The sequence below is a fragment of the Phalacrocorax aristotelis genome, chromosome Z (genome assembly GCF_949628215.1).
Source record: "Phalacrocorax aristotelis chromosome Z, bGulAri2.1, whole genome shotgun sequence".
NCBI classification, from domain to species: Eukaryota; Metazoa; Chordata; class Aves; order Suliformes; family Phalacrocoracidae; genus Phalacrocorax; species Phalacrocorax aristotelis.
In genome coordinates this window covers 24,097,844-24,111,022 of record NC_134311.1, presented here as the reverse complement: position 1 = coordinate 24,111,022, position 13,179 = coordinate 24,097,844, and the positions used below count along the sequence as shown (strand labels likewise).

At 36.4% G+C, this 13,179-nt stretch overlaps 1 protein-coding gene across 12 annotated transcripts in view; it reads left to right on the top strand.

The window, feature by feature from the left end:
* PPIP5K2 (diphosphoinositol pentakisphosphate kinase 2) overlaps positions 1–13,179 on the top strand; it is a 54,153-nt gene that overhangs the window by 25,237 nt on the left and 15,737 nt on the right. For all 12 annotated transcript variants that reach the window (XM_075079330.1, XM_075079329.1, XM_075079328.1 and 9 more), the window contains 13 exons: positions 376–462; positions 2,516–2,591; positions 2,673–2,782; positions 3,800–3,885; positions 4,552–4,677; positions 4,788–4,909; positions 5,743–5,925; positions 7,879–8,020; positions 9,081–9,304; positions 10,949–11,076; positions 11,276–11,390; positions 12,746–12,853; positions 12,940–13,056. In XM_075079330.1, coding sequence (XP_074935431.1) covers positions 376–462; positions 2,516–2,591; positions 2,673–2,782; positions 3,800–3,885; positions 4,552–4,677; positions 4,788–4,909; positions 5,743–5,925; positions 7,879–8,020; positions 9,081–9,304; positions 10,949–11,076; positions 11,276–11,390; positions 12,746–12,853; positions 12,940–13,056 — 1,624 coding nt within the window. The remainder of the gene's footprint in view (positions 1–375; positions 463–2,515; positions 2,592–2,672; positions 2,783–3,799; positions 3,886–4,551; positions 4,678–4,787; positions 4,910–5,742; positions 5,926–7,878; positions 8,021–9,080; positions 9,305–10,948; positions 11,077–11,275; positions 11,391–12,745; positions 12,854–12,939; positions 13,057–13,179) is intronic.

The window sequence follows — 13,179 nt, the reverse complement described above, 5'->3', positions numbered from 1 at the left end:
AGTACAGAACAGCAGATTTTCAAGTGTAGTGTCTTCTATGCGTAGCTTCCTTCACTGCTAATCATTGTTCCAGCACCAACTTAATATGCACTTCTACTAAACATGCTCCCTCATTTAATGAATCTCAAAATCGTTGTTTTAAAAACTACTTAAAGTAGATATTCTGTAGTTACCCCACTCTTAAAATCAGTATTTATATTTTATATCTTACACCATTTTCAGTTAACCTTATATTCTTGCATATCCTTCCATCACTTCTGTAGTTATGTCAGATAATTACGACTTTGTCAATTGTCTTGATTTGTGGTGGTTTTAATGTTAAATAAAAGACCATCACATATAGAATTGTGAAATATAACTCTCTTGAAATTTCAGGATGGAGCTTAGGTGTGTTATAGCTGTAATACGCCATGGGGACCGAACACCAAAACAAAAAATGAAAATGGAAGTAAAACATCAGAGGTAAGTAGAATCTTGGTAAAAATTAGTTTGAATGCTTTAGAGCAGAGTTCATTTCTGGGGCATGTGCAAGCAATGGATTGAGCAGGAATTGCATCACACAAGTTGTTTATTGTTTTGTTCTAAAAATAACTGATGTTGCAGCTAATTAATAAGCATGCATGTCTCTTTCTAACAGGACTGTCAAATTACTTCTGCAGACTTCCTTCATCACAGGCTGTGCCTGGTGAACAGTCCTGCTTGGTCTTAATGAAAATGCATTTGTCTTTATAGATCTCATTATTCAAAATAATGAAGCAGAGAATATTTCTGGCTGTCCTGGTTTTGGCTGGGATAGAGTTAATTTTCTTCCTAGTAGCTGGTACAGTGCTGTGTTTTGGATTTAGTGTGAGAAAAATGTTGATAACACGCTGATGTTTTAGTTGTTGCTAGGTAGTGCTTATACTTGTCAAGGACTTTCCCAGCTTCCCATGCTCTGCCAGGTGCACAAGAAGCTGGGAGGAGAGGTGGACAGAGCCAAGAGAGCTGATCCAAACTGGCAAAAGGATATTCCTTATCATATGATGTCATGGCCAATATATTAACTGGGGGGAGTTGGCTGGTGGGGGGCAGCGACGGAGGCTTGGGGACTGGCAGCATCAGTCAGCGGTTGGTGAGCGGTTGCATCGCGTGTTTTTTCCCTGGGTTTCACTTCTCTCTCTCTTTCGTTGTCCTTTTCATTACATTATTAATGTTGTTGTTGTTGTTATATTTCAATAATTAAACTGTTTTAATCTCAACCACAACTTTTCTTACTTTTGCTCTTCCAATTTTCTCCCCCATCCCACTGGAGGGGAGTTGGGGCGAGTGAGCGGCTGTGTGGTGTTTAGCTGCCTGCCAGGTTAAAACACAACACTGTTTCACCATTTGACTGTGACTTCGGCCTTTCTCTCTTTATCATAACTGTTCTTGTGTGAGCTGTCATCTTACTGCACCATCTTTTTGTCCTTTTGTCAAGATTTGATAACTCTGAATTTCCGGTAGATACTGATAGAGTTAGAAAGTTAGAACTGTTGTGACTGAAACTTGCTGCTTTGGGGGAGTCAGAAAGGCTTCAAGACAAGAAGTGCCTAAACAAAAATTTACGACAACGTTTGACTTAGAAAAGCAGATGTACAGAACCATAAAGATAAGGAACTGCAGAGGAAACACTAAACCAGAACAGACTATCCCTCAAGGACAGTACATACGTAATCTCAGAACTGAGTTTGCACGAAAGCAAAAGGTAACTAGCGGACACAGTGAGGAAGAGTAGATCCCTCATCCAGAGACCCCTGCTGACCACCCGGATACACCAACAGGCATGCGCAAAGGACATTTGCATATGATAACGAGTTCTCAGAGAACTAATGAATATGTATATAAAGCTTGTATAAGTTATGCAACTAACCCTGTGCGGACACACACGCTGGGAGGAGTGATCCCCTGTGCGTCCAGCACTGCAATAAGGAATACCTGCTTAATAGTCGTTCAGACTATTGAGTCCTGATTTTGGCTTTTCATGCCATCAAGACCATCTTTAGGTTAGTGTTCATAAATTTCCTTACAGAATTGGCCCTGAATTAGTTGTAATTTCAGTAAAAAGTAATTAATTGTTTTGGCACTAGATTCTTGCATTCAGACATACATGCTGTAAATGTGCAGGACTGCTGATTTGCTGTTTTTGGTCCCTACTTCTGTTCAGGGTCATTCTTGAAGATTAAGCATTGACTTAGCTGTATATTTGAATATTATGTCATCTGATATATAGAATATCTTCCCCCCCCCTTTCTTCTTAACACTCAGCAAGTCAGTAAGAGAACACTTTTAGTGCTCTTATTTCTCTAATGTATCACAGACTTTCTTGGGAAATGGGATTTATTAAAAGGTAGATTTGACCTCTGTAATGCAGGTTTTAATGTGCTTTTCAAATAGTCTGAAGGTGCTAATTTCAGACTACTAATTTAAGAGCCACCTGTTCAAGTAATATTTTAACTTATTAACTGTGGGGTTTTTAATCAATTTTTTTTTCTTAAAGGTTTTTTGATCTGTTTGAAAAATGTGATGGATATAAATCCGGAAAACTAAAACTGAAAAAACCAAAACAGTTGCAGGCAAGTTTGTCTTCATTTTCTTGCTGTGGTATTTTTTAAGTAGAATATTATTTAAGTAAATCCTGTGTTTCTTTTCTGTAGGAAGTGCTTGACATAGCAAGGCAACTCCTTGTAGAACTGGGACAAAACAATGATTCTGAAATTGAAGAAAGTAAAGCAAAACTTGAACAGCTGAAGACTGTGTTAGAAATGTAAGTGTCTAATTTTCAGGCTTCATAGCAACAAAGTTGTATGTGCTATTTTGACCTGTTTGACCAGTTACTGCTTGGATTGCAACGGCTATCAAATATGTAATAATAAATTAATTCAAGCACAGGGGTTATCAAGGGAAAGGATGTCATGTTTCACATGAAGGAGAACTGAGCCATCGCTCTTTTTTTCTCCTTATCTTTTTAATTGAACTTCCTGCTTTTTCTAGTGTCTCATTATACTTCCTACATGAAAAAGTTACTTTCTTTGATCTCAAATTTTATCTTCTTGCATGTTTTTAAACTTGAAGTGTTTGAGTGGAGGGTCTGCTTTTAGCAGTGTGTGCCATAATGAAATCAGATGGAGCCAGCAAGTACTGTGTGCACTGTCTGCTTAGAGCAGACTTGGAGGATTCCAAATAAATAAGGCTTTGTAGATTAAGCCTGAAATATTTAATAATTGAAAAAAAAAAGCTTCAGGGTTTGTTAAAGACCTGGGATCTCGGAACTCTAAATGGTAGTAGGTAACTTTTAATTTTTAAAAATCAGGGCAAAGACAGCTATTACTGAAATTTATTCTTTGAAATTGTTTGAAATGCTGACTTCTGCTTGAGAACTTAATTGGCTAACAAATTAGTTGCCATCTACACTGCCGGATCAGATTCTGGATACTGATAGCCACTGTAGTTGTGGATCTGAATAGGTGAACTACTCGTGCAATCTGCAAGTGCTTTGGTTTTTTTTTTTCCTTCAGTTTTATGTACAGTGTTGTGAAAAAAAGTAGTAGATAGTACTTTTAAAGGTTTCATTATAGAATGGTTGATACTTCTGTAGCCATTCTGTACTTGTTGAGTTAGGTTTGGTTTAAGCACTGCTTCGATAAATGGTGGTCAAATGTGCATATCAATGACCAGCATAAGTTTATTATATCCTGTTACAGGAGCATAGCAGGTTTGGAGAAAAATATTTAAAATGTTTCTCTCCCTCTTCTCCTCTCACCTTCCCCTATTTGTACTGCAGGTATGGGCATTTTTCAGGCATAAATCGCAAAGTTCAGTTAACATATCTTCCTCATGGTTGCCCAAAGACATCCAGTGAAGAGGAAGGTACTGTGTTATATTTTATTACTTTTGCACCTAGTCACTTAGTATCATGTGTGTTTAAGTAGTCATGGACTAGTGGTGTAACGTTTTGATGTTGAGAAGGAATATGTTGCTTTGAATGAATGTCGTATTGTTGGCAGATATTCCGAGTCTCTTAATCTGCTGAATCATACACCTGAAACTATGTAGTAAATTTGTATTGTAACACTGCTTTTTTATAACAGAAAAGTAGCGTGAAAAGAAGCATCAGTGATTCACCAAAAACAGTGTTTTGGGGTCAGGATGGGAAAATCCCACTCAACATTTACTGCTGTCTTTAAAACCTTTACAACTTTTCTGACCCATGGTTGTTGACTGAAATAACTGTAGGGTATTTAGCATCTAATTTGTTTCAATTTTTCTGTCTCAATTTACTTTTTGCTTCAGATTTCATGCTAAATATTTTTCACTTAATGTTTTATCTGTAATTTAACTACTTCAGGTTTCTCTGTTTAAGTGCTCATTTAGTTCTCCAGTTCAATATTTTCTTAACGGTAGAATGCTAGTGAAATGCAGAATTTTGAAGAGATCCTTTATTGAAGCCCTGCATAGGCCAAATATTTTTGTTCATATGCAAAAAAAATGCATAATATACTTCACTACTAAACTCCTTTCTCTGTGTGCAATTAGATAACAGAAGAAATGAGCCATCCCTGCTTCTGGTTCTAAAATGGGGAGGAGAGTTGACCCCTGCGGGCAGGGTTCAAGCAGAGGAGCTTGGAAGGGCTTTCAGGTGTATGTATCCAGGTGGACAAGGTAAAAAAAAAAACAAAGTATTTTTTTTTTAAATGTGTTGAATAGCACAAATCCCTTTGGAAGCTAATCAAGTGCAAAATGAGGGTTTGAGCAAAATGTTTATTTGGTAGGAGATTATGCTGGATTTCCTGGATGTGGTTTACTTAGATTACATAGCACTTACCGACATGATCTGAAAATCTACGCTTCTGATGAGGGACGAGTTCAGATGACTGCAGCAGCTTTTGCAAAGGTACAACATGAAATTGCATTTTCAATTTTAAAAATTCTGATGTTCTTAAGTTTGGTTTTTGTTTTGAAGACTGGGGGAGATTCAGGGTTTATTAGAGTCCACAGTGTGTAATGAGGCTGTGTTTTGAAAGAAATGGATTTTTAAAGAGTATTTGGTTCAGTGTGAAAAAGTATCCAATTAATGTGTCAAGCATTTGAAGTTCTTTGAGCAGATGCGGACAGGTTTTAATATACCTTAGTCCTTTCCAGTAATATCCTCCAAAATCATAGAACCATAGAATGGTTTGGGTTGGAAGGGACCTTAAAGATCATCTAGTCCAACACCTGTCCCATGGGCAGGGCCACCTGCCACTATACCAGGTTGTTTAAAGCTCCATCCAACCTGGCCTTGAACACTTCTGGGGAGGGAGCACCCACAACTTCTCTGGGCAACCTGTTCCAGTGCCTCACCATCCACATACTACAGGATTTCTTCCTAACACCTAATCTAAATCTACCTCCTTTTAAGTTTAAAATCATTACCCCTTGTTCTGTCACTACACTCCCTGATAGAGAGTCCCTCCTCATCTTTCCTGTAGGCCCCCTTTAAGTACTGGAAGGCTGCTGTAGGGTATCCCCGCAGCCTTCTCCAGGCTAATCAACCCTAGCGCTCTCAGCTTGTGTTTTGGGGGCCATTTCTATGCAAACATCTGCATTGTCTGCCAAGTCCCTGTTTATCTAGCCCTTAGGCAAGTGATACGATCTTGAATTTAAATTAGTGTTTTGCGTGGGTTTTTTAAGATACTCTTTCTCATCTATATCTGTTTGTCCGATTAACTGTATTATTTGCTTCAGGGACTACTGGCCTTAGAGGGTGAGCTGACTCCTATTCTTGTCCAGATGGTAAAAAGTGCTAATATGAATGGTCTGTTGGACAGCGACAGTGATTCTTTAAGCAGCTGTCAGCATCGCGTTAAAGCAAGACTCCATGAAATTCTCCAGAGAGACAGAGATTTTACTGCTGACGACTACGATAAGGTTAGCATATGATTAGTTTCCTATGAAATGAAATATATAGCCATGCAAATTTTTATGTAAAAGTAATGAGCAGTGATTTTATGGATCTATATTGAGAAATTATTTGTGTGCTTGCAAATAGTTTGGACTACAGAGGAAGCTGTACCAATTGCAATATTAGATATTTTGAGCTGTCCTGCAATTTGAGTAATCAGAATAGCTACAAACTTTGAAATAGGAGTGGATAGGATCATCATTCATAAATCCTTTTTACTGCTCCATTAAAAATATTACAGATATTCAAGAAATGAAACTATTTTTTACACTTTCTGTAATCTTTATTTTGAGTGTGTAGTATTGCAAAATGTATTGCCTGCCTGCTGCTGTTGGTTCAATATTTTAACTGCTAGAAGACCTTTTTTAACTCTAAGAATACTGAGATGCTGAAAAACAGTAGAATACTTTCTAATGAGTGAAAGCAAATGTCTCATTAACATGCTAAATTAGTGCATATTAATATAGTTTATGCTGACTTAGTACAGAACACACAAATTTGGTCTGGTTTTAAATGTAAGTAATGTATGTTATTGTTAAGAAACGTCTTTCTCTTTCAATTGTCCTTACTCTGTCTAACAACTAAGTACAAGTCCTCAAATGAGGTTTAAGCTTAATCTGCTATTTCCTAAAAGGTACTGAGAGCAAATTATTGGAAAATAATTTTACTCCCCTGCATGTAACCTCTATGTGGATTTGTTTAAACATACAGATTAAAAGTATCATCCAAACAACTACCAGCATTGGATTCAGCAGTACTTGGAAAAAGTGAGAGGGTACAAGGTCTCAAAGGTTTATTTATATTCCCCCTTCTTTTTGCTATATAGATATAATGGGATTTGGAAAGTGACTGGAACTAGTAGGGCACACTATTCTAAGGCAGGTACTGAAAGAAACTAACCTTTGGGATTACAAAGTGATAAAAACTTTTTTTCTTGTTTTTGTTTTTGTTTCTTTTTAAAAAAAAACTTCCGATTTGGGAAGACAATATGGATTTTTTCCTGTGGCAGAGCACCCTTCCTATTGATTTAGTTGGTCAAAATAGGGAGGTAGGAATCAGTTACTATTAGGTAGAGGGCAGAATTTTTCCATATCCAAATTATCCTGTGCATTTGAAGAAACTGGGAGAACTCAAAATATGTGTTTGAGTTATGTATATAAATTATTGTTTAATATTACTCTTTGCCTACTCTGGATTACGCAGACTTCTGAAAAAATGAGGCTAAGCCTCACATGCATGGATATTGACTATTCTTTCAGTCTTTCAGTAGCTTCTACTATTTCTATAATTAAGTGAGCTGTGAAGGTCATCTTGTATGTTCTTGATACATGTGTGTTTAAAGGGTTTCATTTTGTTTGTGTGCTGCAGTCCTATAGAAACAAACCTAAACCAGAAAGAGATGAACTTCTTTTAAGGTATCAGTTCCTATTGCAAATCTGGTTCTTCCTTTCACTTACACTAAGGGCGGTACTTTATATAACAAGAAACATTTTGTGAGGCACATAGCCTAACACTAACATTTCTTAAAGAATTTTTTGTAAGCTTTTGAATACCATAGTTACTTGAAAGGAAGTTATGGAAAGTTGCTAAGTACATCCAAAGTTTTAAAGGTCTTCCCGTTTTCCTGTCATGGGAAAAAAAAAGTTTTAGGAACTCCTGAAACTGCTCATGTTTACGGTATAGAATCAGTTGCCCTTGTCACCTTTGAATCTCTAATATATCTTATTACCTTTCATTATATTTTCTTAATGCCTCAAAGGGAGTAGAAAATTGAGAAATGGTTTCAAAAATTAATAGGAACCTGCTTGAATGCTTTTTCTCCAGCACCTGGAATCTTTCATATGTTCCATCTTATCTCCCGAGTTCTTTCAAATCTGGTCAGTTTGTTTAGATAATTTTGTGTTTATGTCAAATTGCAGCTTACTCCATCTGGAAGCATCTCACTGATAAAATCAATGCAGGTTATTAAAAATCCTGTAAAGACATGTGACAAGGTCTATTCCTTGATCCAGAGCTTGACTTCTCAGATCAGGCAAAGAATGGAAGATCCAAAGTCTGCAGGTACTTAAACGTTTTTGTAGCTGTATTTAGTTTCTCTTGTTTACATTTGAGAAAGAATTGTAACATAACTTTTCTTCATGAAACTCACTTTTAGCAGAACTTTAATCAACAGTGGTTAGGGATTTTCAGTCTGATTCCATATTCGTAATTTTAGAGTAAAAGCAAGAGAAACGTGTTTGCAGGTAAGGGCTCTTTGTGGTGTTCAGAACAGGCTACTCTTCAAATGTGTGCAGAAATTCTTGTCTTACTTTTCTCAACTGCTGCATTTCAAATAATTAATAGGAAAAGCAGATGGTACTAAAGCTAAGTTACATGGGTACCTTTTTATATTTAAGTATATTTGCTGAAGATCTGTTGCTTGCTGTATGATGCGTAGTACTATTGCATAGAATGATGCTTAATATTAATGGTGGTGAACCAATGACACAGGAAAACCAGAGCTGAAAGTGACCACAGTGCTTTTTTGGTACTAGCTAAATACTGGAATATTTGCTGTCAGTGTCTCTGCAGTGTATGGTATGCAAACAGCTTCTATTCTGAGGTTGAGTGGTACAAGTGTCACCTGTACAGAATATCAGTGGGTTTGGTCTAATCTGTCCTGGGAATGAGGATAATCCATCCTTTCTACTAGTCTCTTGCTTCTTGCTGTTGACACATGCAAGAGAGACAAATGGGATGTGGGGTCTGTTCTCAAAACAGAGGTGGTATCCTGCTCTTCTTCCTCCCTCCTAGAATTTTCTTACAGCTTTTTTTTCTGCTTTTTCAATATATGATCTATGCTCTAGGACACTATTCTTGCTGCTGTAGCTTCGCTTAAAGGGCCAGTGGCGCATTTCTGTAGCAAAGCTTTCTACTGTTTTGATGGGTCTATGTAGCTGTGATGCTTTCAGCAGTAAAATTAACTATATGCACACCTGTTACCTCTCCTTAGATGTAATGCAGTTAACTTATTTGATCCCTTTTATCCCTCTATATTCAACTGTTACTACTGTGTAATTAAAATTTCACTTCTGTTACTTGGGTGGTCTTGATTGCTTATATGGGATATGTGTCTATCCAGATATTCAGCTGTACCACAGTGAAACACTAGAACTGATGCTGCGCAGGTGGGCCAAGCTGGAAAAAGACTTCAAAACAAAAAATGGAAGATATGATATTAGCAAAATTCCTGATATTTATGACTGTATAAAATATGACGTGCAGCACAATGGCTCCTTAAAATTAGAAAACACGATGGAATTATACAGGCTTTCAAAGGCATTAGCTGACATTGTGATCCCTCAGGTAAGCGTTTTCAGTTACTAAATAGAATAAATTGTAGAATAAGTGCTTTTACAAATTTTGGGAAAACATCAGCTGTGTATTTTCTGTTGAAGGTTCCTGTATGTTGCAGTAATTGAAGCCTTTAATGTTAACTCTTATTTTCCGGTAGCAATCTGATTATTTTTTTAAGAAAAATTTTATTTATAATTCATCAAACTGTGTTCAAAGTGCATTTTTCTAACAGTTTAATCTGTGAAAGTGTCTGCTTCCTTTACTGCAATGTATTAAAATAAAGTGGTTCATCTCAGCCATTCTTCTTATGTGGAGTCCCTGCGAACAACTGCATTTTCTGAAATTGCATTTAATTTCATTCTTCCTGCTTTTAGAAATTTGACTTTCAGGCTCTTTGCAAATGACACGGTTAATCCTAATCTGTCTAATTTCACTTGTTTTAAGCAATTTAAACTTAGAAGACCTTTCTGCTGCTTCAAAATGCTATCACCACCATAGAATTTCAGGCCAGAAGCAGATAAGTTAAACTTCCATGTACTACAGGCTGTTAAACTCAGGTTAGCTGTAAAATGTTGCAGTACATGAAATGGTTTTGTGCTAACAGGACAGAACAGACTAAAGCTTTCCCCAAGCGTCCCTGCAGTTACAGAGCACTGCTGTAGGAGAGGTGTTATAATATTATATGCAGCAAGTGAGGGAACTTCTTCCTCTCCCCATCTCTCAAAGTCCCTGTCAGTAAGGAGGACAAAAAGAGCAATGATGCTAGGTATGTGTTGTGTTATGTGGGCCTGTTAAGCTCAGATTTTAGAGTGTTAGAGAAGAGCAGGTAAAAATGAGGAGTCATACTGAGGGAAGAAGAACAAAGAAGCTTGGTAAGCCTACATAATGCAATGGAAAAGTGCTTATGTAGCTTTCTAGGGTAGCCAGAAGACCCATCATAATGATGAAAGCACGCTCGTATCACGTGTAGCGCAGAGCATGAAGCTTCTGGAAGAGGAGATTTTAAAATATTGTAGATACTGTAACAGATATATTATTTGTATTATTATATATTATATATTATTATTATTATTATTGTATTATTATATTATATTATTATATTATATTGTATTATTGTTGTATTTAACTACCATTTTCACTATTACTTGAGGTGAATAGGAGATCTTCTATGGGGAGGTTTTCCCAAACTAAGATAGACATATTAAATAGGTAATGTGCCTATATCTCTTTATACACTGTTTAAAGAAAAAAAAGTTACTTGAAATCAGATGAGATTAAATGGATAATAGATGTCTAAATCATGGCAGGGGGGAACGGGAATGGGGAGAGGATAGTTGCCGCGGGGAGTGGGGAGGCAGAATAATTCCCTAGATGTTTTGCTTAAGAAAAAGAGCTTCATCATACCAGAAGATGAAACCACTTTTGTGGTTTAAGCAGTGAATGAAAAACTTTTTTCATGTCAAATCCAGCAGTAAAAAGGCAAACCTGTTGTTACTTGAAGGGGTGTCAGTAATCAAATGTAATAAAAATTTTAAAACATTTTGCAGCCAGAGGAAACTAGTAGATGACTAACAAGCTTTAATATATAAGGTTTGAATTAGAAGGCATTTTAATCTTTAACTGAATTTTTAAAGTCAGTTTCTTCTTACACAGGAATATGGTATTTCTAAGGCTGAGAAACTAGAGATTGCCAAAGGTTACTGCACTCCTCTAGTTAGAAAAATCCGTTCTGACCTTCAGAGAACCCAAGATGATGATACTGTAAATAAGCTTCACCCTCTGTAAGTCTTTTACTTTTTTACATGGTTACATTAATTTCTGTAAGACTTAATAAAGATATTCGACAGCTTTCATATTTGAAATGTCTTACTAGCTCATAATAATTTTAAAAGTGTTATTTATTTGTTTGTTTGTTGACAGCTATTTCTAAAATAGGGACACATCTCTTTATGGTCTAATAAGAGGTTTTTTTCTTTCAAGTTACTCCAGAGGCGTTATGTCTCCTGAACGCCATGTTCGTACACGGCTGTATTTCACCAGTGAGAGTCATGTCCACTCCCTGTTATCCACCCTTCGTTATGGTGCCTTATGTGATGTAAGTTGAACACTTTTTCTGTTAAAGCTCTGATATTTTGAGATGAATCAAAAAGACTCATTCTTACTAAAATTGTGTCAACTGAAAGCTTAATTTTCTCAAGTTAAATTTATCACACTTTTTTTCAAACATTTGATTTTCTATTATATATGCAGAGACGTATTTCAAATTGCTGATGTGCACATTGGTGGAAATCGGCATGCCCTCTAAAGTAATACTGAGTTCCATTGGTGTGTTTGGTTGTATATGTTACAGTCTCAGAGAGGTTTGAAAAGGGCAGATAATCCATTTTTTTTGTCTTATGTTGTCAGCTATAGGTCTTCCAACTCCTTTTACTTCAAGTTGTCATTCAGGGTTGTCTTGAGTTCACTTTTGGACTGGCTTATTATTTTTTACCATTGGCATATTGTCAAGACCTCCCTACCTGACTTCAAGAATGCTCACATACTGCAAAGTTTCTCCTGTTCAGTGGACTGCTTTACTTTCCGATACTGTCGTAGAATACCGTGAAGGTGGTACATGATTCTCCATCTGATTGGCTTTGAAATGAAGGACTGAAAAAGACAAGGTCTCCAGATTCGGAAATGACCTAACTGAGCTCTTGGAGAGGACAGGTGCAGCACCATAGAGCCTGAACAGCTGCTTCTAAGATAGAACTCCATTAATATATTAACTTTTTGAAATGGTAGTAACTTTTTGGTATGGTATTGACATACGTGCTTCTGGTAATGGATGACTAAGCTCACTGATGGCAAATGCATTTTTAATTCTGGACCTCTGTGACATATACTACAACAGATACTCTCCTAGTTTTATGCTGATAATTTTTAAAGTTTCCTTTAAGGTGGATTACTAAATGTGTTTTTTCTAGAGAACGGAAAAAAATGCATATTCATTTTAAGTAGTTTGGGATTTGATGGTTATTTTTTCTCTGTATACTAGAGGTCTTCATTTACTCTGTCTGTTTGACTGGTAGAGCGATATGTAGAAACATTTTCCCTAATATACTAGTTGAAATAAGTTTATTGCAAAATTAACAATTCCTATTGGGAGAGTTTAAAAGGATGCCTCTGTCTACAAGACATATATCATCACTGGCAAAAGAACATGAAAGTTACACTGAAACAAAATAGGAAAAGTTCTGATCTCTACTTTTGATTCGTTTGATAAGCAATTTTAAGTAACTTTTTTTCCCCAGTTGTGTCTCGGTTTTCTCCTTAGCTGGGAAAAGCTTCGTACTTCTGTTAATGTAAAATCCATTTAAATGGGGAAAAAGGGAAATAATCAGTCTGTTTAAAGAAAATAGCTGGGGTTTATTTGCTGATTTTTTTTTTTTTCCCCCCCTACTTCATAAGGAATCAAAAGATGAACAGTGGAAACGAGCTATGGATTATTTAAATGTTGTCAGTGAACTCAATTACATGACACAGATTGTTATCATGCTTTATGAGGATCCAAACAAGGTATTTAAAATGGATAAATATCTTCAGAAATGAGTAGTGCTAAGTTATGTATTGAAGTGTAAACCTGTTTAACTATTTTTCCTCAGGAACTTTCTTCAGAAGAACGTTTTCATGTAGAGCTGCACTTTAGTCCAGGAGCCAAAGGCTGCGAGGAAGACAAAAATTTACCGGCTGGATACGGATACAGACCTGCCTCCAGAGAGGTAATAGTTATGCCTTTCTTTAAAGAAAAAAGTTTTTTTCTGGATACGGACATACCTAAAATAAGCCCTGGGAAATTGCTAGGTAAAAAATACAAATGTGATTTTTATTTTGGTAGAAAAATA